Here is a 24,362-nt window from a genome sequence, read left to right as displayed (position 1 = left end):
TAATTGCTACTCAGACGACCGCAACCATGGACAACTTGAGACGCGTTGGAACGTCGCTGCCACTCGCAACTGTCCCGTATCAACAGCTGAGTGAGTGAGAATTGCCCAGGATGATTTAATGCTGCCAAAAGATTGGAAAGGAAAAAAAGAATCAATCGCGTCAAAATGGAACTAGATCCATCATCCACACACTCTCGACGTATGTTGAAGGCGTCCTGATACTTCAGCAAACCACCAAATTTTATCACGATTCACAACTGTCTCCCCGTCGCCAGGTCCTGGCGGGTGTTGAACGGCCAGTGCCTCCTTTGGCGACTGATATTGATGTTCAAACACCTCATTTAGGCCCTGGGAGCGGACACCTTGGACTTCTTGAGCAACATGGTCATGGCAGCCGCAATGACTGGAACTACGCTGACAATCTCACCCAGACCAGCATACGCCGGTGGGATACGGACCTTGACAAACGCGCCTGATGCCAACAGAATGGCAAAAACATTGTACACCGCGGACCACACAAAGTTGAACACCATGCGGCGGAAACTGACACCACTGATGTCCAAGAGGAAGGGAATGCCGTCCAATCCGTTCAGAAGAACAACATCGGCAGCGCCACGAGTAACGTCGCTGGCGGTCAGAACGCTGCCGAGCTGGACGCCAACATCTGCTTGCGTTACCGCAACTGCGTCGTTGGTGCCATCCCCAACAAACATGACGGTCTTGCCTGCAGTCATCAAATTGACGACGTAGTCTCGCTTCTCGGCTGGCGTGCATTGCGACGCCACATTTGGGATCCCGACCTGAGAAGCAACCATTTCAACGGCCCGCTTCTGATCACCAGAAACTAGGTGGATGGCAATTTTACGACTGGTCAACTGGGAAACCACCCGGGCAGCCTCCTCGCGAAGACGAGTGCGCAGGCCATAGATCGCAACAGGCGCGTCATCTTGAGTAACAACCAAAAGCGTCATTCCACGGTCTTGAAGATGGGCGACCTCGTCGTGAGCGGTGGTTACAGTCCATTTCGGATTTCCTGCTCGAAGCTTCGCCCCATTGAGTTTGGCTTCCACTCCAGCCCCGGGAATGACGTGGACGTCGCTCAGAGTCGCAGCCGAAACATTGCGTTGGTCTAAGTACTTGGCAACGGCAAGCGACACGGGATGTTTGTTCCCTGCGACCAACGCTTTCGATATGGACATTGCTGCCTCGTCATCAATGAGGAAGACCTGCTCCATGACATCCAACGTTTCCTCGGTAATGGTGCCTGTCTTGTCAAAAACAACGTCTGTTACCTTGCGCGCTCTCTCCGTGCACTCCGCAGACTTGATAATGACACCACTTCGTGCCGCAATACCTCCAGCAATGACAAGGACCATTGGTACAGCCAGACCCAGGGCACACGGACAAGAAACAGCCAGGGTCGCCACGGCAAACGTGATTGCATTTGAAATGGACTTGCCGGTATTGTAATGACGAACTTTGAAACCGACAACCAGCCAGACAATTACCACAACGATGGCAACCGCGGTGACAATTGGCACAAACCAACTTGCGACGCGATCTGCATAATCCTGCAACTTGGGCTTCGAGTTCTGTGCCTCCTCGACAAGTTGGGCAATATCCGTCACAGTATTCTTGCCGGGAAGCCGAGTCAGTTGAGCAACCAACGTACCAGTTCCGTTGACTGTGCCAGCTATGACCGCGTCGCCTGTCTTTTTGTAAACAGGAACGCTTTCGCCAGTTAACATCGACTCGTCAATCTCACTCGAGCCACTGACGACAGTTCCATCAGTGGGAACGGTGGAGTGAGGCCCAATTTTGAGTTTATCTCCGTACTGCAGCAAGCGAGCATCAATCTCTCTATCCTTGCCGTTTTCAACAATGACTGCCGTTGCGGACTGAAGAGACCGCAAAGACACAGCCTCAACAGCTCGGATGCGAGCATAGGCAGCTACGAGTCTCCCGAGAATCACGAGTGTAATGAGAAGGGTGCTGGTCTCAAAGAATTCCGACGTTTCGAGAGGGTTCCCAGCCATACGGAATCCAAAAGCGACAATGGAGTACAAGTAAGCCGCGGTGATGCTGATGACAACAAGCATGTCCATTTCAATCGTGCCACTATGGATCAGGGCACCAATGGCTGGACGATAAAAGTCAGGAATGGCAATCAGCTGAACCAAAGTGGCTAAAACAATGGAGATGAGTGCCCTTGTTCGTTCTTCGACAAGGTTATCTCCCCATGCCAATACAACAACGGGAATGGTCAAGACAGCAGCGACGATGGTCTTCGCAAGCTGATCGTAGAGTCTCTTGCGACCACTGGAAATGGACGGGTCATCGCGAGGCGGAGCCAGGCCCGTGGTCAGGTCGTTGACCTTCTCAAGCAACTCTCTTGCCCCGATTGTGGTTGGGATATAGCTGAGGCGTACCGTATTCTTATTCAACATGGTGGCGGCAGCAACGCCCTTTACGGTGCAATCCAGGAGCGCCTTGGCTGATGGTCCAGTTGCCAAAACGTCGAGAACCTGATCGTCGCTAGTCACGCGATTGCAGCGGAAATTTGTCGCCTTTTCGGCCGCACGTATCACGTCGTCGGGGGTATTCATCGACGTATCAAGCTCAAATTCTGCGTGGCCCATGACAAAGTTGACTTTGACGGACGACACGCCAGTGATGGCCCCGAGGGTACGGGCCATCTTGTTACCACATCCCGAGCAAGTCATGCCATCGACAACGAGTGCAACATGCTCCAGTCCCTCGGCTTTTTCGACATCGCGCTCATTTGAGCGAATAATTCCACCGGCCTTGTCCTTGTCAAGCAGTTCAATCGTGGCATGACCTACGGCGTCATCACTGCAGCAGCTGTCCTTGGTCGGGCCGCAGCAGGAGTCCTTCTTTTCGCCGTGGCCCGCCATCTTGCCGCGGCGCCTGATCTCGTGGTGATGATGAGGACCTTCGTGTCGGTGGAGCTTGCGGCCAGTAGCAAACGATGCTGTTTTGCCGACAGGAATATTTCCAACAGCCTTCACGGAGGTCTTTTTGGGTTGGTTTGCGCAGCAAGTTGTCGACCAACCTCGCTCGAGAACACTTCGACAGATGCAGCGAGCAGATTCGAGATATGCGCTATACTGACTGAAGGCCTTCTCCAGATGAGAACTACAAGCTCCATGGGGGTGATGGCCATTTGCATCGTGCTGGTGTTTATGGCCGTCGGTAGCTGGTTGGAAGCGGTGTGTGAGCATGGGAAAGCTTGTGGACAGTTTGTGGATGGTGTCTATTCATGATGATGAGGATACGGAGTGCACATACCGTTCTGCTCAAGCGTATCCATCTCGCACGTCTTTTCACACTCTAGAGCAGCAGCTGCGACGATACACTTTTCTGTGACATTGTCAGATGGGCTTGTTCTACGAGGATTCATGCGAACAATACGGAATACGAACCATCGCAGTGCTCTTCGTTGGACGAACAGCACGCAAGAGTTTCGGAGAGGCTAGAATCATCGCAGCACGAGTCGTCGTCGCAACATTCGCCTTCCTGGGTGCAGGGCTGTTCAACAGCACAAGAGTCCGAGCCGTGCCCGTGGTCGTGCCCGTGGTCGTGCCCGTGGTCGTGCCCGTGGTCGTGCCCGTGGTCATGGTCGTGGTCGTGGTTTGCGTGGTTGTGATCCGAATGAGCGTGATGGGAGTCAACGTCACCGTGGTGCTGATCGGAGCCAGCTGCGGGGGCGGCGTTGTTGCTTCCTCCGCTAGAGCAGCATCCGGTGCCCATGATTGCGGTTCACCAGAGGGATTGATGGATAATAATGTTCAAATGTCCTGGTAGGCGGTGGGAACCTGGCTGTTGTGGTACAGTCAGGGACCATGGGACTGTCAGGCTTGATTTGGGCAGGAAAGGATGAAATTCGAAGAAGGTGCATCAACGGCAGGGTCGAGAGATAATAAGGGTCAAGTCGGGAAAGCGTTCCGAAACGCCACGTTGTGTCTGGTATGCCTGTTCGCCGGGTGTTTACGCGATGCACAGTTGAAAATAGGCAGGACAGCCAACGGAGAAAAGAAAAATCGAAATCGGCAAACGCAGCTACGAGGCGAGCGAAATGCCAAATGTCGGTGGATCAAACAGAGCACAAACTGCACCGTCATGTCATCCTTGCATGTTGGGACTATGTTGGATGCGCACCAACACAGCGAAATCATATTGCACTTTGGAATCTGGGCCTTACCAACGGACCTATGATCTGTTGGCTAGATTCCCATGAATGCCTCAATTGATCCCCGAACGGGTCTTGGCCCAACCGAGCGTTGGAAGCGTCGTCAGCTTCACAAGTCGGGGTACAATGGCGCTGGAGTCGCCACGGCCCGAAACTCTTAACATGATGGCGCGGCATTTGTCGTTGCAGGTGTTTGAAACGCCACGCGAATATTCACAGCCGCAGTTTAAGCGTTCAGCTGCTGCGAGACTCAACGGCACTTGTCCCCGTTGAAACGACATCAACGCAAGTGGCCTGATTTTTTTGAGGAATTCCCGTTTAGTGTGGTGGATCAAAAGTCATTGGTGCGTCGGTTCTAAATTGGATTGGGGTTTTTGCTAGATGGTTCCATCCCGCCCTGGCCAAGACGAACAACGTCGGATTGAAACGCAATGACGATGTGTTTTACAGGGAAAAGATTTTTTTTTCTTTTGGTTCAATCTACTCCGTACTGACGTACAGCACTCGGTACCCGGAGGTTATCCGCCCCCCGGTTGCGAACGACTATCCGTCGGCAGGAATAGGTCGGTGATATCGGCAATGTTGGAGTTGCGCGAGATTTCTCGGCCACCGACGCACAGGACAACTGAGACAAAACTTGACACGATGCACAGTTGATCCCTCCAAATCGCAAAGTCTGGACATGCCGCCCACGCAGAGCGGTACAACGGACCAACACGAGCACATTCGCCACTACTTTATGCTGCGTTACGATAAGCCGATGGTTGGTCTCCTCTGGTTCGACTGTTGCCTGGTGCTTGCAAACTCTATGCCGCCGTTCATGACGGTCGTGTTTCCCATCTCTTTCTCACCTCAGAGGCTTCCCCCGGACTCTTGATATCGGAGAAAGAGGAACTTGTTTCCTCTCTCGCATACCAGTCTTCCTTATGGTTGTACCGGCCCCTCTCTGCGTACAACGTCCACGCAAAGAGCATTTGTTGGTCTCGCCGCCCACTTTCATGCTGCAATCAATTCGCGCCGTAGCCATTCATCCACTTGTCGTGTCTGTACGGACATGGTTTGAATCCAAAGCCGTAGGTCTGCGCGAGGTAACTTTCACAACCACCACGCAGTCTGTAATTCACCATCAGAGCCGCACCTGCATCTCGCCATGATCCTCGTAGACGTAGACACCCTGCATCACATTCGCCGCTTACCAACATGGTACGACATATTAGTACATCCTGACCATAGCAAAAGATAGTTTCTTCAATACAATACCTCAAAGCAGCCACCCACAACCATCCAAATCGTCATGTACAACCACATGGTATCGCAAACTGCGCTATTCGAACCTTCGTAACACTCATCTCTTGGCATTCCACCAAAAGTCCTCTGGAGTTGCCGACACTTCACCGGAGTCTATCTTCATACCACATCTATCCCATCACGCAGCCGAACAACCATGCTCTATTAAGTTCGTATACTATCCCACCAAACCACGTCATATTCATATACGCTATGACACAAAGATCACCGGCGCACCATCATCAACACTCGCACACAACTTCCCATCCCCATCAGCACTATACGTCTTCCCATCCAAAGCCCCCATCCACCTCCCATTCGGCACCTTGGTCCCAAAACAATACTGCTGCGTCTTCCCACCGCCAATATTACTCGTCAACGCCATCACCGTGCCATTCTCCCTGCTCCACGCATACGCCGTCGAATCCACAAACAAGTGCGTGTGGTCGTTGCTACCCAGTCCACCGGCAGCCTTCTTCACCCCCAGCACCTTGGCAATAAAGCCGTATAAATCACTGCCCGTGCTGTAATTACTCCTCCATAGATCCTCTCTATTCGCGGGATCGGCTCCCCCTGAAAACGCCTGCTCCGTGCCATAGTACACTATGGGAACCCCCCGCGCGAGAAGAACATACGTAAGGCTGTTCTTCAAAAGAGCCACATCATTCTTTTGATTGAGAAACCGTGCGTTGTCATGGTTATCGAGAAATGTGCCCATCGCAGACGCATCTGGAAACAAGGAGCCAACTTTATCATGCATATCGACGAGGGCCTGCGACGACCCCTTTTGCTGGTAGAAGTTATTGAGGGGGTAGTACACCGGGTAATTCAACAGCCCGGACATGGAGTTCGCATAGCCAGCTACGTAGCTTGGATCCCCGTCGAATACTTCGCCTATGGTGTATACTCCCGCAGCGGAGGTGAAGCCCGTCCAGAAATCGTGCTCAACATGCTTGACTGTGTCGATGCGCACGCCGTCGAAGGCGTATTCCTTGATGAGCCACTTGATCCAGTCTTGGTAGAGGGTGCGGACGGTGGAGGACTGCGTGTCCAGGTCGGGGAGGTTGGAGATTTGGCAGTTTTCGACGGACGTTTGGTTCGAGTAGTCGATTTGGCAGGGCGTGTGGTAGGATGAAGCTTCGTTGAGGGGGGAGGGCTGGCGGTCTGCGAGGGGAGATGGGCCCATGTGGTTTGCGACGACGTCAATCATGACGTACATTTGCTTTTGTTGTGAGTGAGTTGTATCTGTGAGTGAGTGTGGAGCGTACCTTGTCGTGGGCGGCGTTGACGAGGTTCTTCAAGTCGTCTGCGCTGCCGTACTTGGCGTTGACGGAATATAAGTCCTTTGCCCAATACCCGTGATAACCACCGTCACTGTCTATTTACGAGTTAAGTGTTGTTTGCTTGATAGGTAGTAAGGTATACGTACTGGCTACAATTGGCGTGATCCAAATGGCATCAAAGCCCATCCCCTTGATGTAGTCGAGTTTCCCCTGCAGTCCCTGGAACGTGCCGCCACAATAATCACCCAGGTTGCCGCATGATCCGCCGCCATTGTCGCTGCTGCTCCTGGCGATGCGGTCCGTGAGGGCAAAGTAGATGCTTCTCGATTTCCAGGCGTTCTTGTCGGCTGCGTAGACTACCTGCGCCAGCAAGGTTAGAGTCGGCAGTGAAATCTTCATGTTTGGTCAACACCAAAGACCATTGGTCTGATATACACAGCAAGAGCGCTATAATGCATGAGGTCAAAAAGGAAGTATATTAGAATTGTTTTTATAACCTATTTGGTCCCATCTTGCCAACACCAATAAATCTTCCCTACGACATTAGCACCATCTGAAAATCTTCGCATGACCCAATCGACCAGCAATCATCGACCCATCAAGCAGGTCCTACTGTAGGCCCGAATCGGTGGATAAATCCCCGCGACGAAATAGGGCCGAGATAACCCACTTGGTCGTGGCATCGCTTAAGTCCAGGATGTGCCAGCGGGAGAATTTTGGCGGATCCTCGCAGATTTTAGGGTGTTTGATCGGCAGTGTGCGAGTCTGGGGTTACGGCACCAACTTTGGACTAAATTGGAAGTCAGGTCACTTCCGTGTGGGGATGTATTTTGTGATGGACGAAGAGCCGGCTGGGGTAGAGGGCATCATGGTTGTCTTCGGCATATTGGTCGCAGCTCTCGAGTTTGGTTTGTGGGCATGGTGATGGCAGGCATGTTAATTTAGGCAGAATGTATTTGGCCGATGTTGAGATTCTGAGGAAGTGTCCTGACATTGTAGGATAGTAATTGACCAGTTGAGATGGACAGTTGATAAAACGCCTAGAGGTTATGATGTAAGTTAGTTGTGGGTTGTAGGAGTTGCATTCTGGGGTAAACTTGAAGGACCGGCAACCCATGTAAGACACAGAGTGGTGGTCTTGCTAACTGATGACGAATGCTTTACGCGAGAGTCATTGCACAGTCATTTCACATAACTCTCCTCCATTTACAGCCCTTGTCGTAATATGATCTCAGAACTACGACCAAGTACAAGACTGACGCGAAGGCAGCATCGCATGTTCTGACGGGAAGTGCTGTCACGTTGATCAATGCGTGTAGACGCACTATTAGAGCAGTACTATTTCTGCATTTATCTCATCTATCACACCTATCATGCGCCACTTCCAGCAGAAGCAGAAACCGGCAATTCGAACCCAGTATCCCTCAACGATCTTACATCGACACCGGCATAATTTATCCAGAAGAGGCTCCGAAGCAGCACCGCAAAGGATGCCCCATTGAGTGTGCTTCTCCCACGAAGACGTCATAACCACCACGTGTCTCGAATTGTACTATTCCATTCATAGAGTCAAGAGTGACTCGCATTCAGAACTTGAGAACTGCACATGGAACTTGGATAGCCAGAATATGCACCATGTGGGCCATCATATGTCGGTCCGTCTTCTGCAAAGGTCTTTCTAGATCCTTCTCCAAGTTCTGTAAGCAAGATCATTGCAATCTAACCCCATTGCCTGTCAACAAATGCCCAATTTCATTTTACCATATTGCGGCTGCATACGAGAGCGTCGTCCACGATGCCACGGGTTCTTCTCACTGTTGAAAGACCACCTGTTTTCTCTCCAAACACGTCTACGTAATCTATAACCTTTGTGCTAATTTGAAACTTGACACATAGAAACCTCGTACTAGGTAATTATAGGCGAGTGCGCACATCTGTGCTTCCATCCACCAACTAAACAAGGTGGGCTCGTAAAAAAATCACGAATATTGCGTAGGATGCGCTTTAATCAGGCGTTTCTGTAAGCGCACCAGAGAACTTTCCAGGTCTTTCCAACACCAACCACAAAAAGTGTTTCCACGAGATATAGTAAAAGTGGTATATTCTCTAAGTTTAGTACGAATAAGGGTAAGAGGTAATGTAAGGTTAATCCGGCTATATCTTCTTTAATAAGAAGCAAGCATCCCCCAGCTTAACTTGGTTTTGTAGCCGGAAGCTTCACTTACAATGAGTCACATTCGTGAAGTGCGCTGCCGATTGCAGTTACAATCATTTTTCAGCGACCGTGCGTTGTGATCAGGCGTGAAATAAATTTGATAGGAAGGGCGCGAAGTGTAATTCTAATGCGCATCTTGTGGTAGTGTCGCGCGAAGGAGAATAGAGTTTGCCTCGGCTTCTACTGGCACCGCATTAGACTGGCTTGTGTATCTTGACGGACCATTAAGCCGAAAATTAAGCTTAGTATACTTTTTCTTCCTTTACTTTCTTTCTTCCTTTTTTTTCGGTGTCGTGGTGAGGCCTTGGCGCAAATCGCAGGGGAATAAACTTGGACCGCTCTATTTCCCTGTGCCTGTAAAGCACACAGTATCATTTCCCGGACGGAGTGTAAGGGGGAGTGCTAACAGAAATAGTAAAGGTCGAAATGGTAGCTGCAAAGTAAATAATTTGCCCGAAATACGCCTCAGCAGCCTATGATAGGGTATATAAGAGCCTTCTGCACCTGTGCAACTCATCTCATCGAGCTGCGCATTCCTGACTTGTTTTCTGTTGTTTGGAGAGTCGTCACCGCCAAGATGTTGTTTCTTCTCTTCTTTCTCATGGTGGCTTTTACCCTGGGCAAGGGTGAACCACCCAAGAATAATCATGTCGCCGGCATGGAGTTTTATGACACTAAACAGCAACAGGCTAACTTGTGGAAAGCATTAAAATTCTGGGCTAAAGAGGGATCCGTGAAGAATTCCATGAACTGTAAAGCGTGCATTGTGAGTTTCGCCGCCCTGGACGAATTTAGAAACAGAAACTGAATGGAACAGGGTGTCCTACAATATCTGCAACACCAGGTAACGCTCGATGGCGATGACAAGTTTATACTCAACGCTAAAGCGCTATGTGACAAACTCGAAGACCGCCACAAGAAGGTATGTGCCAACCATGAGATTTCACCCTCGCAAAAATGTTTTGCGTCTGCTGACATTTCGGCCAAAAGCCCGAGTGGGGAGAAGTGTGTCGAGGCGTGGTGGAGGAACACGGACGGATCTTTACCAACACCTTGCGAAGCATGGACAGGGTACCCAAGTCTCAAGCGGCAACAATGCTTTGCAATAGATGGATCAAGACTTGCCTTAGTGAGAATCCGAAACCGAAGCTTGCCCTTACAAAGCGGAAGCGAGAGCGCGGTCGCCCGGAGCCCAGTGGCAAGGAGCCCATTAAAATTGTTCACTTTTCAGATCTCAACATCGATCCTGAATATGTTGAGGGGGCGAGAGCCGAGTGCGATAACCCTGTGTTGTGTTGCAGGTAAGCGATGCCGACTTGTCTGTTCCATCAAAGTTGTCAAGTTGGACAATAGACGTCTGATATGTGTGTATGTATATTGACGGTCACTTGCAGACTCCCCGGAGGCCTTGAAACCCTTTGGGATGAAAAGAACAAGCACCCGGCTGGCCCGTATGGTCATCCCAGAACCTGTGACACTCCTCCTCTACTCGAAGAGAGCATGTACCAAGCCATAAGGAAACATGTACCGGACGCGGCGTTTTCGATTTTTACTGGCAATGTTATGGGACGCCAAGTATGGAAGTCGTCACCGGAGGTGAACGCACAGCAAAGTAAGAAACCTTGTGTTGCAGCCTTGTCCTTAGTTCAATGTTGGCATGGCTCTTGGCTAACGAGTCTGGTATGCTTGCAGTCGAGCGCGCCTACGGTAAGATGAGCGAATACCTCAAGGTAGTCTACGGCGTGGTCGGTAACCTCGAGAGCTCCCCTGTGAATTCATTCCCATACGGAAACGTCTCTGAAAGCAACAGCCAGCAATGGCTTTACGACAGGCTGTCGGCGGACTGGGGTTCGGCGTCTGGCTCCATCCAAGAAGGAGAAATCCAGACAGGGGGACGTTACTCTACCAAAGTACCCGGAGGGAACCTTCGAATCATCTCCATCAACACCAATCTCTACTACTCTGGCAACTTGTGGCTGTATAAAGATCCGGTGGACGTTGACCCAGATGGCCAACTCGAATGGTTGGCAAACGAGCTGGAGTTGGCTGAAGAAGCAGAAGAAAACGTCTGGATCCTTGGCCATATGGGATTTGGAGATGCAGATGTCATGCTGCACGCTTCCCACGCCTTCAACCAGATTCTTCAGCGGTACTCAGGAACCATAGCAGCCCTGTTCTTCGGCCATACCCACATGGACCAATTCCAGATCAACTATAGCAACAAAACCACGACCTGGAATGATCGCGATCACAAGCACGGCGAAGCACATAAACAAAGGAACTCTTCGAATGCCATCGTCACGTCATACCTTGCGCCGTCACTCTCCCCGTTCCGCGGGAACCCATCTTTCCGCGTATACGACGTCGATCCGGAGACATTCGGAGTGTTGGACGTGACGACTTACATGGCAGACATGAATGACGAAGCTTTCCAAACCGGTCCAGAGTGGAAAGAATACTTCTCAGCCAGGAAAGCCTACGCGAAATTGGTGAAGCCCAAACTTACGGATCCCAGCGTTGAGCTTACAGCAGGGTTTTGGCACAACCTAACTAAGTTCTGGAATACTGCGCAGTACTCAAAGTACTATGGCCGCAGGACACAGGGCGCGAAATTATGGAAGGGAAGGCAAGCAGATTGGTGGAACGAAATCTGCTCGATGAAGGGGGGGTTGGCTGAAGAAAACTGTATCAGTGACACGGTGGACGACAGGATGAAAAGAGAAGATGAGGCGGGGCAGGCGGAGAAACTAAAGAACATAATCAAGAAAAAGAAGAAGCAGAAGGAGACGTTGCAGGGGGAGGACGACTAAACAATCGTGGTCTGCTGGGGTTGGTGAGGATCATCGGGAACTCCTTGAGCAAGGGGTACGTGACAAGTTGCGGGAGAAAGTTGTGGCCGAGTTGGACAAGTTCAGCTAGTATGTGAAAGATGAAGTACAAGGTGAATGTATTACATCATCACACAGTTGATGAGTTAACAGTTAGTAATTGACAGTGCTTGGTTACCAAGTTTAGGTAATAGTTTTAATATATACGAGTCTCGTGTGATACATCAACTCCACGGTCGTGTTTGTATAGGCAAGCTATTCCGATCCCGCTCCCTTATTTCCCCTACGCAAAGCGAATGACAAATGGGCAAGGCTGCTCTCCAAAACCAGATACAGACGACTCCAGAACCTTGTTGATGTCATCGTTGGGTGCGTTGAAGAATCGGTCATTGTTATCCCTGCGCAGATGTCAGCTATCCATATATCCCATTTTACTCAGATACAATCACAACAAACTTACATCATCAAACCGACGTGATGGATTGAGCTGCTCGAGCCGCAGTCGCACGCTCCTCCAAAGAAGATGGCATCACCGGCCTGTCGCTCTGCAAGCGGCACCTTCTTGTACTTGAGCTTAGCCTCGTCGGCGCAGTACATGGCGCGCGTGTTCCTGAGACCCTCGGTGAAGAGATCACGTCCAGTGACCTTGCAGACGGCCCAGCAGACGAGACCAGAGCAGTCGAAGCCAACCTCGCCGTTCTGCCAGGGAGGGTTATCATGAGTAGGTCCGGCGCAGCTACCGCCGCCCCAGGCGTAGGGAAGACCAGCAGCAGTTTGAGCCTGAGCGAGAATCTTCTGGGGAACAGTTTGGGACATGCCAGGGTCGGGAACGCAGCAAGCAGCATCACCGCCTCCGGGGCACGAGCCGCCGTCTGCAAAGTTGCCTCCGGGGCAGCCTTGAGCCTTGCTCCGGCACATGCCGTCTTTGCCTCCGGCGTTGCACTTGTTTTCGACGCAGCACATTACATTGGATGGGTCGTTGGGGCAGAGGGCTTCAGTGTAAGAGATGCCCTGGCCTACGAGAAAGTGTTAGTGGTTGATCATGATTTATGAGTGTTCAGGGAGCGACACTTACAGTCGGGTACGTTTTTACAGGAACCATCACCAGCGGCGCCTTTGCAGGCATCACCGATGCCGCGAGAGGTCAAGGGGTTGTTAGTCAGGGGCGTGGCGACAACAAGTGCTCCATTGAGGAGCAGTGTTGCTGCAAGAACAAACTTGGAAATCATATTGAGATGACAGTCTTTCAAAAGAGGTTTTCTAGAAGGATGCTTGTTGAGTTTGAGATAAGGTTAATAGCTAACATAACGATTAACCTTCACATTGGCCCTTTTTATCCCCATTCCAAACAACAATCCGTATTCCGTACAATATACGGCAGCCGTGATCTACACTTGGCGACGGATCAACTTTAAAGAACTGACAGTAAGCATTCCGGCTCGTCGCCCAGCAGAGACATTCTCCTGTGGCAGTCTCACAACCGGAGCCGGCTAAAAATAGTAGTAATATGGATCGCCACGCCACCAGATCTGCGTGTGCATCTACTCAAAGCGTTGTTTGCGGAGTGCCTTGTCAACTCCGCGCTAGACCAAGCCGAAGGAAGATCGGACCTTGTAATTTGGAACCCTGGCCAACACGACAATGCGAGACGGGCCAATGACATGAGCGGTGATGTGTGACGCTTTGTGTGTGCTTGCATAGGGAGCTGCCTTTTTGAGATTGATTAGACATTTGAAGGTATGCTTGCGATGGCATGGGCTTTGGCTGAAGTCCAACATCGAATGAGGAGTTGTGAGTTCATGCACGAGGACTTCAACTTCCGAGTTGAAACGACGGCTAAACGGCAACATTAGACGCTTCGACGGGAGTTTGCAGAACGGCGACGCGGAGTATTAGTTGTGGCCGTTGAGTTCCACGGTGTAGGCTTTGGTATAAATCCGGGTGAGAGGTTGTCAACTCGAGTTTGTTCAGTGAAGCTGGAAACGATTACATAGTCCAAGTATAATTACGCAAATACATATTACAAAGCCAATAAGAAACGGACAGACAAAAATGCGCTTCAGCATCATCGCCGCCCTTGCAGGCATAGCATCCACGGCACCAACCGACGCTGATCTACAAACCTTCAACTCAACTCTAACCGCGCGAACAGGCGCAGTATACAAAGTCAAAGACCTAACTGGGCCCAGTCTCACCGGTAAATTCCAAGCTGGGTTCACTGATCTCGGCATTCCCGCCCGCACGCCAGACGGACGCCTGATATTCGTTTGTGGCGACACATTTGCCGATCGAGTCGGCGGTGCGAATTGGCGCGCCCCGATCGGCTTATATTCATCCAATGCGAACCTCGACCAAGTGACGATCGATGGATGTGTCGGTGGCGCTGCTGCTGTTGGTCTGGTTCCTGAAGGGCACCAGGGAGGAACTACTGCTATTCCGTCTGATGTATTTGCTGCTGGGGGGAAGCTGTACATGAATCTCATGCGAGGTGTCATTTACAAGACGGTTCGTCTTTCGTTCCATTAGCTTGATTCAGGTTTTTGACATGTGTAGGACCACTCGGACTTTTGGGTCAGCGAAGATAATGGCAATACTTGGACGTACTTGTTCCTCTGGCCTGGCAACATGTACAATTATGCGTTTCAACAGAAGACGTAAGACCAGCACCACCATGACACAGAAAGTCTAGCGTTTATTGAGGCACATACTAACAGGTGCGTAGTTGCGCCGTAGGTGACGACAACTACGTCTACTGCCTATCCACCGTCTTCAACCGCGACCTTGTCTCCGATCTCCTCCTCCACCGAGTTCCAGTCGGCAGTCTCGGCGACGCAAATGCCTGGCAGCCATGGGGCTATGCCAGCGGCGCTTGGGCCTGGGGAAACCCGCCGACGACGATTGCACCAGCACGCAGATGGGGTGAGATCTCGTGGCGGAACTTGGGCGGTGGTAAATGGGTGTTTACGTGGTTGAACATGGAGCCCCTGGGGATTCACTACATGGTCCTTAATGGTCCGACGGATAACTTGTTTGCTGCGCCGGAGAGGGTGCTCATTTTACCGGCGGCGAACTTGCAGAGCGAGCATGACAACTATGTTGCGTCGCCGTATGGGGGATTTATATTCCCGGGGTCGACGGTGGATAAGTTTGACTTTGCTGTGTCTCAGTGGAATGGGGATACGTATCGGGTGATGCAGTTTCGTGCTGATGGGCTGTAAGCGGTGGTGTCTGAGAATGATAACTATCAACGGTACTAGGATCTTGGGCAGTGTCGTGTTAGTCTCACTTCGCTGGCGAATGCTAGATACCTGGCCCTGGTCTTATATATAGCGCAAGACACCTTGGTTGTTTCGGTAGAGCTTGAAACAACTACACGATGACAAGGTTGGAAGTTGGAAAGAGATGCTCTGGGCTCAACTTTTTAACTAGCCGATATTCAGTTGCGTTAAAAGTAACCAACGTTATAAAATTACAGGGCAGTCACGCGTTTTAGTCTTTATACTTTCAAGAAGCGATGGACTTTGAGAGGCCTCCGAGGATTTCGGCGTGAAATCCTCCTGTCTCAGATTTCAGGAGTACCACGGGAGGAATCGAAATATTCAAACAAGTAAAACGAATTACATATCGCGTTATATGCTAAGGGATACTAAGATGTATTAGTATATACTTAGATATGGCACATACCTTTTACCACGTACTACACACGTACATCCGGCAGGATCCAAAGATGAGAGCTCAATAGCATCATTTACAGTCAGGCAAAGTGAGTGACAATTTGAGCATATGACGGGCTTCTAGCGTCCCAGTCCTCATTTATAGTCGTGTTGATTCTGTAGTACATCAGTTGCGTGCCTGGTGTTATGTGAGTGATGATCAATTCGCGCCCAATACGACGACATCCATGAATGCCACAGTGTAAGAGCAACAATCCTCTCATCATTAACTCCATTCAAGTCAACAAATCAACTCGCCAACAATTTATGCAAGTCTACCAAAAAAGCCAAGCCGCCTCCACAATTCAACTCTTTTAATGCCGCCGCATCTACATTGATCTGGCAGCGGGGTCAAATGAATGGTCCGATCCGCGCCCAACTTGGACTCCAACACCAACTCGAACTTTCCCTCCGAGCCTCGGCACATCCACGTCCACATCCAAACTCCAACATCAACATCCAGCCCAACGACACATTGAACAACACCTCTTCACCTACATCACCTCCCACCAACAACCCACAAACCGCCATACCTCACCACCATGATAGACCTCACCCCACACCAATCCGTCCTCCCCAACCTCCGCGACATCGGCAACATCCCCATCCCACCACCACCACAAACATCACCAACAACCTCAAAAACCACCACCCGCCCTGGCCTTCTCTACCGCTCCGCTGCCCCAACCCCCGGCGCCGTCCCGTCCCTCCAGTCCCTCCACATCACCCACGTATTCGACCTCCGCTCCGACGTCGAAGTCACCCGACAAGGCGGCCCCTCCGCCGCCGACGCCTGCTCCCAATCCCCTCCCTCTCTCACACGAATACACGTCCCCGTCTTCAAACTCGTCGACTACACGCCCGAGGCCATAGCCCTCCGGTACCAGGACTACGCGGCCGTCGACACCACTGCCGGCTTCGTCTCCGCCTACAGAGGGATACTCAGTGCAGGTGGCGAGCGCGCATTCGCCCCGATACTACGACATCTTGCGCAGGAGAACCCCACGCCGTGTCTGGTGCATTGCACGGCGGGTAAGGATCGGACGGGTCTGATATGCGCTATCGTGCTGTCGTTGTGTGGTGTGGATGATGACACGATTGCGTGGGAGTATGGGCTTACGGAGGATGGGTTGGCGCCGCTGAAGAAGGGTATTATGGAGAGGTTGATGAGTGCGGAGAAGGTGACGGTTGATGAGGCCGGTGCGTGGAGGATGTTGAGTTCAAGGTGAGTTTGGCGTTTTACTCGAGGCCATTATTGTTTTTATACTACATCAGTGTGTTGTGGAAGTGAAGCGAAACTAACGGTGACAGACCTGAGAGCATGCTTGCTACTCTCAAGGTAATGAGGGAGGAGTACGGCTCGATAGAAGAGTACGTGTTGAACCAGTGCAAAATATCTCCCCATGATATTGCACAATTGCGACGAAACTTCATTGTTGAGGCGCAGAACGGACATGATGATGCCTCGAGGCCTGTTTTATGAGCATGATAACTTGCTTAGCAATGACCTTTCACGTTAGATGATAGACAAGCTTCCATGACAGAGAATTTGGTATTTATTTGGTTTGCTGTGCATCCACAGCACTGTACATAGTATTATACAACAAGCTCAAGGCTTGAGACATGCCACCTATCGCTTTGACCCCAAAACATACAAATGCTATACATCTCGTTCGTCCCTTTACGGAACCGACGTGGGAATCTTGACCACGCCGCGCTTGCGGTCGTCAAATGGAGCGCCGTATCGCCATCCCGTGCCCTTCCGTGATCTTCCATTCCGACCGGCATCGTCCACAGCAACTTCCTTGATTCGGAACTCGTATCTGTCCGTCTTGACCCGCGTCGTCATCTGCTCCTCCTTGGCCCTCTCCTCTGCCAGTTTCCTAGCCACCACCTCTTCCTCCTTTTGCACAGCCTCCTCAAACTTCTTCTTGCCGTCTTCTCTCTTCATGCCTTTGAGAATATCGCGCTCCATCTTGATGAGTTGTGGTTGGGGAGAACGAGTGTCTGCCGAGAGCATTGTCTCGTGGAAAGCCTTGGCGGCATCTTCACGTGTGAACTGCCTCGACTCGGATACGGGTACAAATAATTGTTGCATGGTCAATGTGTGAACGTGGACCTCGTTGACTGCCTCGTGGGGTTCGTTCTTCTCGCCCTCGCGGTATGACGTTTTCGGCAGCATCCTCATGACTGCCTTGGCGTATGGTGTGGCCAGCTTGTTGCCCTGTTGCCGTCGTTAACACTCGCTTAGCAAATGTATGCGTAGCAAAGAAGAAAGGAGTTAAATCGCAGCTGTGTTCAGGCAAAAAGTAAAGTTATAACCATAGATATTGTCTTCAAGACTAATCGAAAAATTTATACTGGTCTCATCATGTGGAGTGCATCTTTGGGGTCGGACCACGGGAAACGCAAGGCAAGAAAAGTAACACTTACATCTTTCACCCATTGCCTCTCCACCTCCTTGAGCCTCACCACAGCCGCAACCCGTCTCACATCAACGCCAATCTCAGCCGAGACAGCCTTGAGAGATTCGCCTCGCTGCGTAACCTTTTCCCAAATGAGCTCCCTTGTGTGCTCATCCAAAACAGGTTGACTGCGGAACAAGGGGTTCTGAGGAAAAGGTTGGTCCTGGAACGGGCCCAGGTATCGAGGACCTTTACCAGCGGCTAACTCTTGACCATCTCTCGATTTCAGCCATTGGTACATTTGTTGACGAGCCCGGCTCATCTTTTCGCGGTATTGTGTCGAGGAAAATGATCTTGCAAACGGTGCAGCTGACATGGCTTGGTGTGGTAAGGCCAGGTCAGCCGCCAGCGCGGCTGAGGAGCTACTTATTCTCGGCGGCATTATTGTGATGGGAGGTTCACTCAGCTTTGAAGAAGCTTGATAACCGGCCGAATGCGCGCCAATTGGTGAGTGAGGTTGTTGTGTCGCGATGTGGAAAGTGAAAGCTAACTCAGGGACGTGGATTGAAGGATTTGGTGGTGGTAATTTTTCGGTCTCCCCGGCTCCACTATTTTCCGGGGCCGGATACCTCCCTCCATGCCCATGATGTCCTACCCGCGTTTCGTCATAAGTCACAGGTTCGTACAATTCCGAATAGTCTTATTGGTTTTTGACGGGTATTACAATATATTAGCCTCTTATCTCTTACTGGGCGCTGATAAATGCGGAAAGGACGACGTTTGCATGCGCACATCTAATTACACTCGTCTCATACACGCGGGTTCGTGCCACATGCTCAACTCTCACAACATACACAACTACATCGCCATTACCATCTTGGCAATTACCGTATATCCTGAATATTCTCTTCATTCGTCATTGCCGCAACCGTATTATATGCGGGCGTGTAAATATACCATTCGTGCTGTAGTCCGACTTCGCAATGCTACTCCGCTGCCGCAGAGAGTGATGCTCGGTTCTTTTTTGATTTGGCCTTTGCAGCTGCCTGGGCCTTCTTGGCAGCCTCTCGCTCTTCGTTTTGTTGCGAGTACGCTTCCTTCCACTTACGCCAGCCATCAAAGTCGATGAGTGCCTGCATACAACCCCATTCCATGACCTTGCGTTCAAGCCACACAAAGTTGACGGGCTATTTGTCCAGTCAGTAGTTGTTAACCAAGATTAAACAACGGAAGCGACGTATCGAGCATACCTTGGTTAAAAAGTCGTTGCATCCGGCAGCCAGGGCTTCGTGTCTGTCGCTCTGTAGCGAACTGGCGGTCAAGGCCACAATAATGACTGGGCTCTTGAAAAGGGAAAGATTCTGCAGTCGATCCTGTTCATTGATGTCGTCCTCATCGTTGCCAGTCGAACTGCAAGGTGCTGAGGTGAAAACACCGATAGAGTTGACCCTTTCAAGTCTTCTTATCTCCCGCGTGGCGTCAAGGCCGTTCATCACTGGCAGTTGAATGTCCATCAGGACAAGATGGAATCCGCCGGTCCTCCACTTCTTCACAGCATCCTTACCATTCATGGCTGTTTGCCACCGCACCTTTAATCTCTTCACGAACGCTTCCAAAAGCTTCAGATTGATGGGGTTGTCCTCGACGATGAGAACATTGATTGGGGGTACACTCCCGTTCAGGACATTGACCGGTTTCGAGTATTCCGAACTTTTCTTGCTCCGTCTCAGGCGAGCGCTGGGTGCCCTCGGGGAAGACGTTCGCGGGGGCGGCGTGGCAACTCTGGCGGGGGTGGGGTCGGGGCCAGGTGACTTGGCCATTGGGGTTTTTACTGTCGGGAGTCCGGACGGATGATCTGAAGAGCTTGAATGAGTTCGAGAATGAGGCATCCGTGGGACAAAGTTCTGCGTACCGTGGTTGCTGGTCCCGGAGGTCTGAGGACCAGGGGTATGGCCGGCCAGAAGTGTGGGCGAGGATGTATGGGTCCTATTTAACCTTGGACGATCTGGCCGTTCTCTATACAGCCGTGATCTGGTGCCGCCGGGCGACGGAATCGGAGGGATGTGGCCGGTTCCTATGACAGCGATCGAATGTGATACAGTACCGTTGGGCGCTGTTACTGGAACTGCATGTGCAGCATGTGGTGATGGCACCGTCATGACTGGGGGAAAGTAACCCTCGCCGGCTTCTGAGGGCCGTCCGTCGTCGGTAATGTAGTAGGTTGTAGTTGTAGTTCCGGGTGGCATCGGTACGCGTGGGGAGGCCTTTGGGGTTCGTCGAGGGATATCAATTGTGAGAGCTTCGTCAACCGTCTGCCCGCCTGAGTAGTAAGTATCCAATGTTCGAGCCATCACTTCCTCTGGGCCAAGGACTCGCTCCTTCTCCTGGTCTCGAGGGTGTATACGAATGACGAGATCTGGAGCATCAAAGGTTCGGCCCAGCGAGTTTGCATATTTTCGCAGAATCATGTCTCGCACATCGTCGACCAGGTCCTCTTCGTTTATCGTGATTGTTGTGGCAGAGGCATTGGGGCGCCTGACCCAGATCTTTCGGGTCACCATATTGGTATCTATGGAGTGTCGATGCTCTGTGTCCGCAGCACCCTGTGGTTGACTGGATCGGAGAAGAGTCTTGATCAAGCTCGTTTGCCTGCTGGCAAAAAGGCTCTGTCGGCGGGGAGATTGCGGTTCGGCCGTAACGAAGGACGCAGGGCTATCGGCTGATGAGGTAGCAGATGCTGATGCAACTGCAGACGAGGATGCAAAGCTCAGCTGGTCGGGTTCACGGCCATGTTGCGGCGGGCGTTGAAGGGGATCGACTTCGAGGTCGTCACCACCATACGTGGGAGGTGGCAGGCCAGAAGCGGACGGCTTGGCTCCTGAGCTTGACGACGGGGTAAGGTCGGAGAGGCGCAAGTTATGAGTCCGTCCAGCACCACGTTGGGGGGAGCTACGGTCAACTGAAGTCGGAGGAGAGCTATGAGATGCTCGTGCTGGGGACGACGCTGGCGACGGGATCGATCGTGATGTGGGCGGCAAATGAGGAGCAGGATTTACGAGTTGTTGTGGGGGATGAGGATGAAGACGAGATCGAGATGAAAGACCAGCATGCCCAGGTTCAGGTTCATGTTGGGTGTGGACAACAGCTTGGCGAGGCGGGTCCTGCATTTGGGCAGAGTCCGTGTCCTCGTCAATGTTGCCCATGAAAGATAGTGACCTCTGTGCATGTGGCCGTGGCGCGGGGGGCTGTGACAGTGGTCGGCCCTGTATTTGCTGCTGTGGAGAGCTTGTTTCAGCGGCCTCCGGGGAACCGCCCAGGGGACCTTCCAGCGGCTTCTTGTCTGCTGCGCCGCCTGGAGCGTTCCCTGCGTTTGTTGGTTCGCTCCTGCCCTGTTTGTGGTCCTGATCGCTTGTTGCTCTTGCCGCTGGAGACAGTGGACCACGATGCTCCCCGTCGCCTTCATGTCCAACGCTATGACCAGGACGTTGCTGTCGTTTATTCACATGCAGCTTTTTCGTCTCATTCGCTTCGCTGGTCTCTCTAGTAGGTCCGGCGACAGCTCCATGGCCAATTGCTTCCGCTTGTTCGTCGCTGGTCTGGCTGGCCGTAAGCTGCGCGTGCGAGGCAAATGATGCTTCACGACTACTCTGGCTGGGAGCAGACGATGCCGATGCTTCTCCAAGCCCGCTTTGAGACGACGCCAACGATGGAGTTGTTGAGTGTCGCCTCCTTGACAACCGCGCCTTGATGCGAGATGCAATATCGGACGCCATCGATCGACTACGCTGTGTTGGCCTGGAAAGGATTGTCGACGGAAGCTCGATTCCAGAGAGGCAAACCAGGAAAAGTGATGGTGTCGCGCTCAGCCTGCTTTCTCGACCAGCAACCTCATCGCGCGCTTGGTTGTGAGGATAAACGCTTGTGAAATGTCTGATGTTCTGGAATCCGAGACGCAGGCTGGGAAGAAACAAGAATGAAAATCCAGAGCCGCGGCTGCAGAAGACACGGCTGCCCAACTTGCACCCGACAACTGAATCCAATAACTGATTGGCATGAAAACAAGGCGCTGATCCCGGTTAGAAGCTGAGTTGCCCCAATGTGTTGCCCGTCAACCGCTTTCATACCTTTGGTCAATAAATTTACACTTTTCACCAGCACCACTAGTCCTTCAAAGTCAAATCACGGTGGCGGATTCTTGGGCTGAAGCATTTACGAAACACTGGGTCAATGGGCAATCGGTTGCTTTTCTCCGCTCCGTGATTGCTTGCATGATGCAGTTCAGGGATGTTTTTTCAGCCTTTCTGTTGCGATGGCCCAACAACCAACAAAAGTCAGTGGTCAACATTCAGTAGCTGGTCAAAAATATTCAAAAAAGGGAAACGTATCACATATCGTGCCGTACGCCAAGGCATATCGAGATCTGTTAGTGGATACTTGGTATGGCCCAATGCTTTTCACCACAGACTGCAAGTGGTACGATGGCTGTGTTGTCAGCTTCTCTCTCGACTAGACGGTGGCTGAGGGCCTCTTCACAGACAGAGTTGACATGTCGTGCAACCGCACACTACAAAGTAACCAAAGCAGAGTGACATTTGCACCATGTGTGTTTGGCGGTACAAGGCTTCACAAGGAGTTGTAATGTAACATATGTGGCGTCCATGCAGGCTGCTGTGACTCTGTGAGCCCCCGACTCCTTGCTTGGTGTCTCTGATCAATGTTCGATATGGATTCAGCGACATCGGAAGTCCAGCGATGAGATTCACATCCAAGTGTGCATGGATTTCACAGCCAATGGCTATATTCAAATCTTATCCGTCAGTATCCGACGCCGCTTGACTACCCTCGCCAACAGTTGCTCTGGGAACAAAGTCATCAGCTCATCTGAGTCAATGCAACAGCCTCCCAAGCTGGGAAACAAAAGTCACTGAACAGCTCATCACACGGAGTTGCAAGATGATTACTCAAAACCCTCCACAGCTTTCAAAGCTATTGTAGTCAGTTGCAGCGTAACACGAAACCTACTTATTACGTATCCAGCCAACTGTTTTGCATCAAACCGGCAAACCAACAGCCACATCAGTGTTCAGACGGTGTTTAGGGCATAACGAAGGATTCATAGAGTCGTTGACTACTATACGACCTATGATAACGTGCCAAGGGTCGCACGACATGATGTTCGCACAAGATTCGGTGAGTACTTAAACATATCAACCCGCCGCCATCGCAGATGAAAGCACCTGCGACAATCAACAACCACTTAAGTCTCAAGCAAACCGGCATCTTTGGTCAGAATCATGATAGAGAACTGCACAACTCTGTACCCCAACGAGATCGTTGGCCAAAAGGTCAGCGAGTACTCGGACAAGCACTCTATCTCGCTTCCAGAGAACCTCGTCAAGTATCATGAATGGGTCTTGCGCAGTCAAGAGAACTCTAACTTTACGATTTCTCTCCTCGAAGCGAGGATGCTGTCATGGCTGGCTCGAATCGTTGACGCCAAGCGTGGTATGATGGCCTCAAGTCGTCCATTTCATGACATATACTGACTGTTGCAACAAACAGTCTTGGAAATAGGCACATTTGTCGGCTTCTCAGTTGCGGCGTGGGCCAACGCCGTTGGAGAGAAGGGCATAGTCACGGGTCTTGAGAAGTCTCCAGAATTTTCGCAGCTAGCCAGAGACAAACTTGAGAGGTTTGGGTGGAACAATGCCGAAATTATCACTGGAGATGCCCTACAGACGTATGTCAGAAAAGTTACCGCGTCTCTTAATTGCGATGAACTCACTAACCTACAACGGCAGGCTGTCCAAGATTGAGCCCGCAGAACCATACGACATCATTTTTATTGATGCTCAAAAGTCAGGTTATCCTGCGTACCTAAAGACCATCCTGGAGAGATCGCAGCCCGGGCAAGCCAAGAGGTTGCTTCGTCCTGGTGGCTTGATCATCGGCGACAATGCCCTCCGCTGTGGACTGGTAGCCGATGAGTCGGACAACAATCCGGCCACTAAGACGGTTCCTCGTCAGACCATCAACTGGGATTGGAGCAGCATTGCGTTTTTGGATGAGTTTAACAAGTTGATGCACACTCACCCACGAATCGAGGCCATGTTGCTTCCGGTCTTTGATGGGCTTGGCATGGGGAGGTTGCTGGACTGAGCTGGCTACAGTTATGGGGTAGTTGTTGCAAAGTCAAGTTTGTAGTTACTAGTACATCATGGATCAGCCACTCTAAGAAGAAAAAGGTTTCGATAATTGGAAATACGTGCGAGTTGGTCTTGTGAACCGTTGTATGAAAGTTGTAGTCTCTCATGTCCACGGAAATGTTGACAAAGAGGCCGCCCCACAGCTAACCTGGACAAGATCAATCCAAGCGGGATGATCTCATCCATCACCACGCTCACACCCGCCATGAACCTTT

The 24,362-nt window shown here is 51.3% G+C and overlaps 10 protein-coding genes across 10 annotated transcripts; 5 read left to right on the top strand and 5 right to left on the bottom strand.

The window, feature by feature from the left end:
* Nucleotides 1–341: 341 nt before the first annotated feature.
* On the bottom strand, nucleotides 342–3,771 carry VFPPC_06638 (heavy metal translocating P-type ATPase; the record flags this gene model as incomplete). The annotated part of the gene is made up of 3 exons (XM_018285638.2): nucleotides 342–3,217; nucleotides 3,310–3,381; nucleotides 3,444–3,771. The coding sequence occupies 3 exons, from the start codon at nucleotides 3,769–3,771 to the stop codon at nucleotides 342–344; spliced, it is 3,276 nt and encodes a 1,091-aa protein (XP_018138383.2).
* A 1,937-nt stretch (nucleotides 3,772–5,708) lies between these two features.
* On the bottom strand, nucleotides 5,709–7,179 carry VFPPC_06639 (alpha-amylase A type-3 precursor; the record flags this gene model as incomplete). The annotated part of the gene is made up of 3 exons (XM_018285639.1): nucleotides 5,709–6,719; nucleotides 6,766–6,875; nucleotides 6,927–7,179. 3 exons carry the CDS (start codon nucleotides 7,177–7,179, stop codon nucleotides 5,709–5,711), a joined length of 1,374 nt encoding a protein of 457 aa, XP_018138384.1.
* A 2,393-nt stretch (nucleotides 7,180–9,572) lies between these two features.
* VFPPC_06640 (acid sphingomyelinase) lies at nucleotides 9,573–11,805 on the top strand (the record flags this gene model as incomplete). Its single annotated transcript, XM_018285640.1, has 5 exons — nucleotides 9,573–9,761; nucleotides 9,813–9,917; nucleotides 9,986–10,296; nucleotides 10,390–10,607; nucleotides 10,688–11,805. 5 exons carry the CDS (start codon nucleotides 9,573–9,575, stop codon nucleotides 11,803–11,805), a joined length of 1,941 nt encoding a protein of 646 aa, XP_018138385.1.
* A 301-nt stretch (nucleotides 11,806–12,106) lies between these two features.
* VFPPC_06641 (NlpC/P60-like cell-wall peptidase) lies at nucleotides 12,107–13,052 on the bottom strand (the record flags this gene model as incomplete). Its single annotated transcript, XM_018285641.1, has 3 exons — nucleotides 12,107–12,221; nucleotides 12,284–12,839; nucleotides 12,899–13,052. The coding sequence occupies 3 exons, from the start codon at nucleotides 13,050–13,052 to the stop codon at nucleotides 12,107–12,109; spliced, it is 825 nt and encodes a 274-aa protein (XP_018138386.1).
* Nucleotides 13,053–13,875: 823 nt separating this feature from the next.
* Nucleotides 13,876–15,041, top strand: VFPPC_16735 (hypothetical protein; the record flags this gene model as incomplete). The annotated part of the gene is made up of 3 exons (XM_018294488.1): nucleotides 13,876–14,328; nucleotides 14,377–14,477; nucleotides 14,546–15,041. The coding sequence occupies 3 exons, from the start codon at nucleotides 13,876–13,878 to the stop codon at nucleotides 15,039–15,041; spliced, it is 1,050 nt and encodes a 349-aa protein (XP_018138387.1).
* A 1,037-nt stretch (nucleotides 15,042–16,078) lies between these two features.
* Nucleotides 16,079–17,019, top strand: VFPPC_14086 (tyrosine phosphatase; the record flags this gene model as incomplete). Its single annotated transcript, XM_018291857.1, has 2 exons — nucleotides 16,079–16,761; nucleotides 16,848–17,019. 2 exons carry the CDS (start codon nucleotides 16,079–16,081, stop codon nucleotides 17,017–17,019), a joined length of 855 nt encoding a protein of 284 aa, XP_018138388.1.
* Nucleotides 17,020–17,217: 198 nt separating this feature from the next.
* VFPPC_06644 (ribosomal protein S35, mitochondrial) lies at nucleotides 17,218–18,383 on the bottom strand (the record flags this gene model as incomplete). Its single annotated transcript, XM_018285642.1, has 2 exons — nucleotides 17,218–17,760; nucleotides 17,970–18,383. 2 exons carry the CDS (start codon nucleotides 18,381–18,383, stop codon nucleotides 17,218–17,220), a joined length of 957 nt encoding a protein of 318 aa, XP_018138389.1.
* A 544-nt stretch (nucleotides 18,384–18,927) lies between these two features.
* Nucleotides 18,928–21,714, bottom strand: VFPPC_16736 (response regulator; the record flags this gene model as incomplete). The annotated part of the gene is made up of 2 exons (XM_018294489.1): nucleotides 18,928–19,128; nucleotides 19,192–21,714. 2 exons carry the CDS (start codon nucleotides 21,712–21,714, stop codon nucleotides 18,928–18,930), a joined length of 2,724 nt encoding a protein of 907 aa, XP_018138390.1.
* Nucleotides 21,715–22,716: 1,002 nt separating this feature from the next.
* On the top strand, nucleotides 22,717–22,869 carry VFPPC_18205 (hypothetical protein; the record flags this gene model as incomplete). Its single annotated transcript, XM_022429854.1, has 1 exon — nucleotides 22,717–22,869. One exon carries the CDS (start codon nucleotides 22,717–22,719, stop codon nucleotides 22,867–22,869), a length of 153 nt encoding a protein of 50 aa, XP_022285131.1.
* Nucleotides 22,870–23,235: 366 nt separating this feature from the next.
* VFPPC_06645 (O-methyltransferase family 3) lies at nucleotides 23,236–24,100 on the top strand (the record flags this gene model as incomplete). Its single annotated transcript, XM_018285643.1, has 3 exons — nucleotides 23,236–23,446; nucleotides 23,504–23,681; nucleotides 23,743–24,100. The coding sequence occupies 3 exons, from the start codon at nucleotides 23,236–23,238 to the stop codon at nucleotides 24,098–24,100; spliced, it is 747 nt and encodes a 248-aa protein (XP_018138391.1).
* Between the last annotated feature and the right edge of the window lie 262 nt (nucleotides 24,101–24,362).

This window comes from Pochonia chlamydosporia (genome assembly GCF_001653235.2).
Source record: "Pochonia chlamydosporia 170 chromosome Unknown PCv3seq00008, whole genome shotgun sequence".
NCBI lineage: Eukaryota > Fungi > Ascomycota > Sordariomycetes > Hypocreales > Clavicipitaceae > Pochonia > Pochonia chlamydosporia.
The sequence above is the reverse complement of the archived record's forward strand: the minus strand, read 5'-3'. Positions and strand labels throughout refer to the sequence as shown.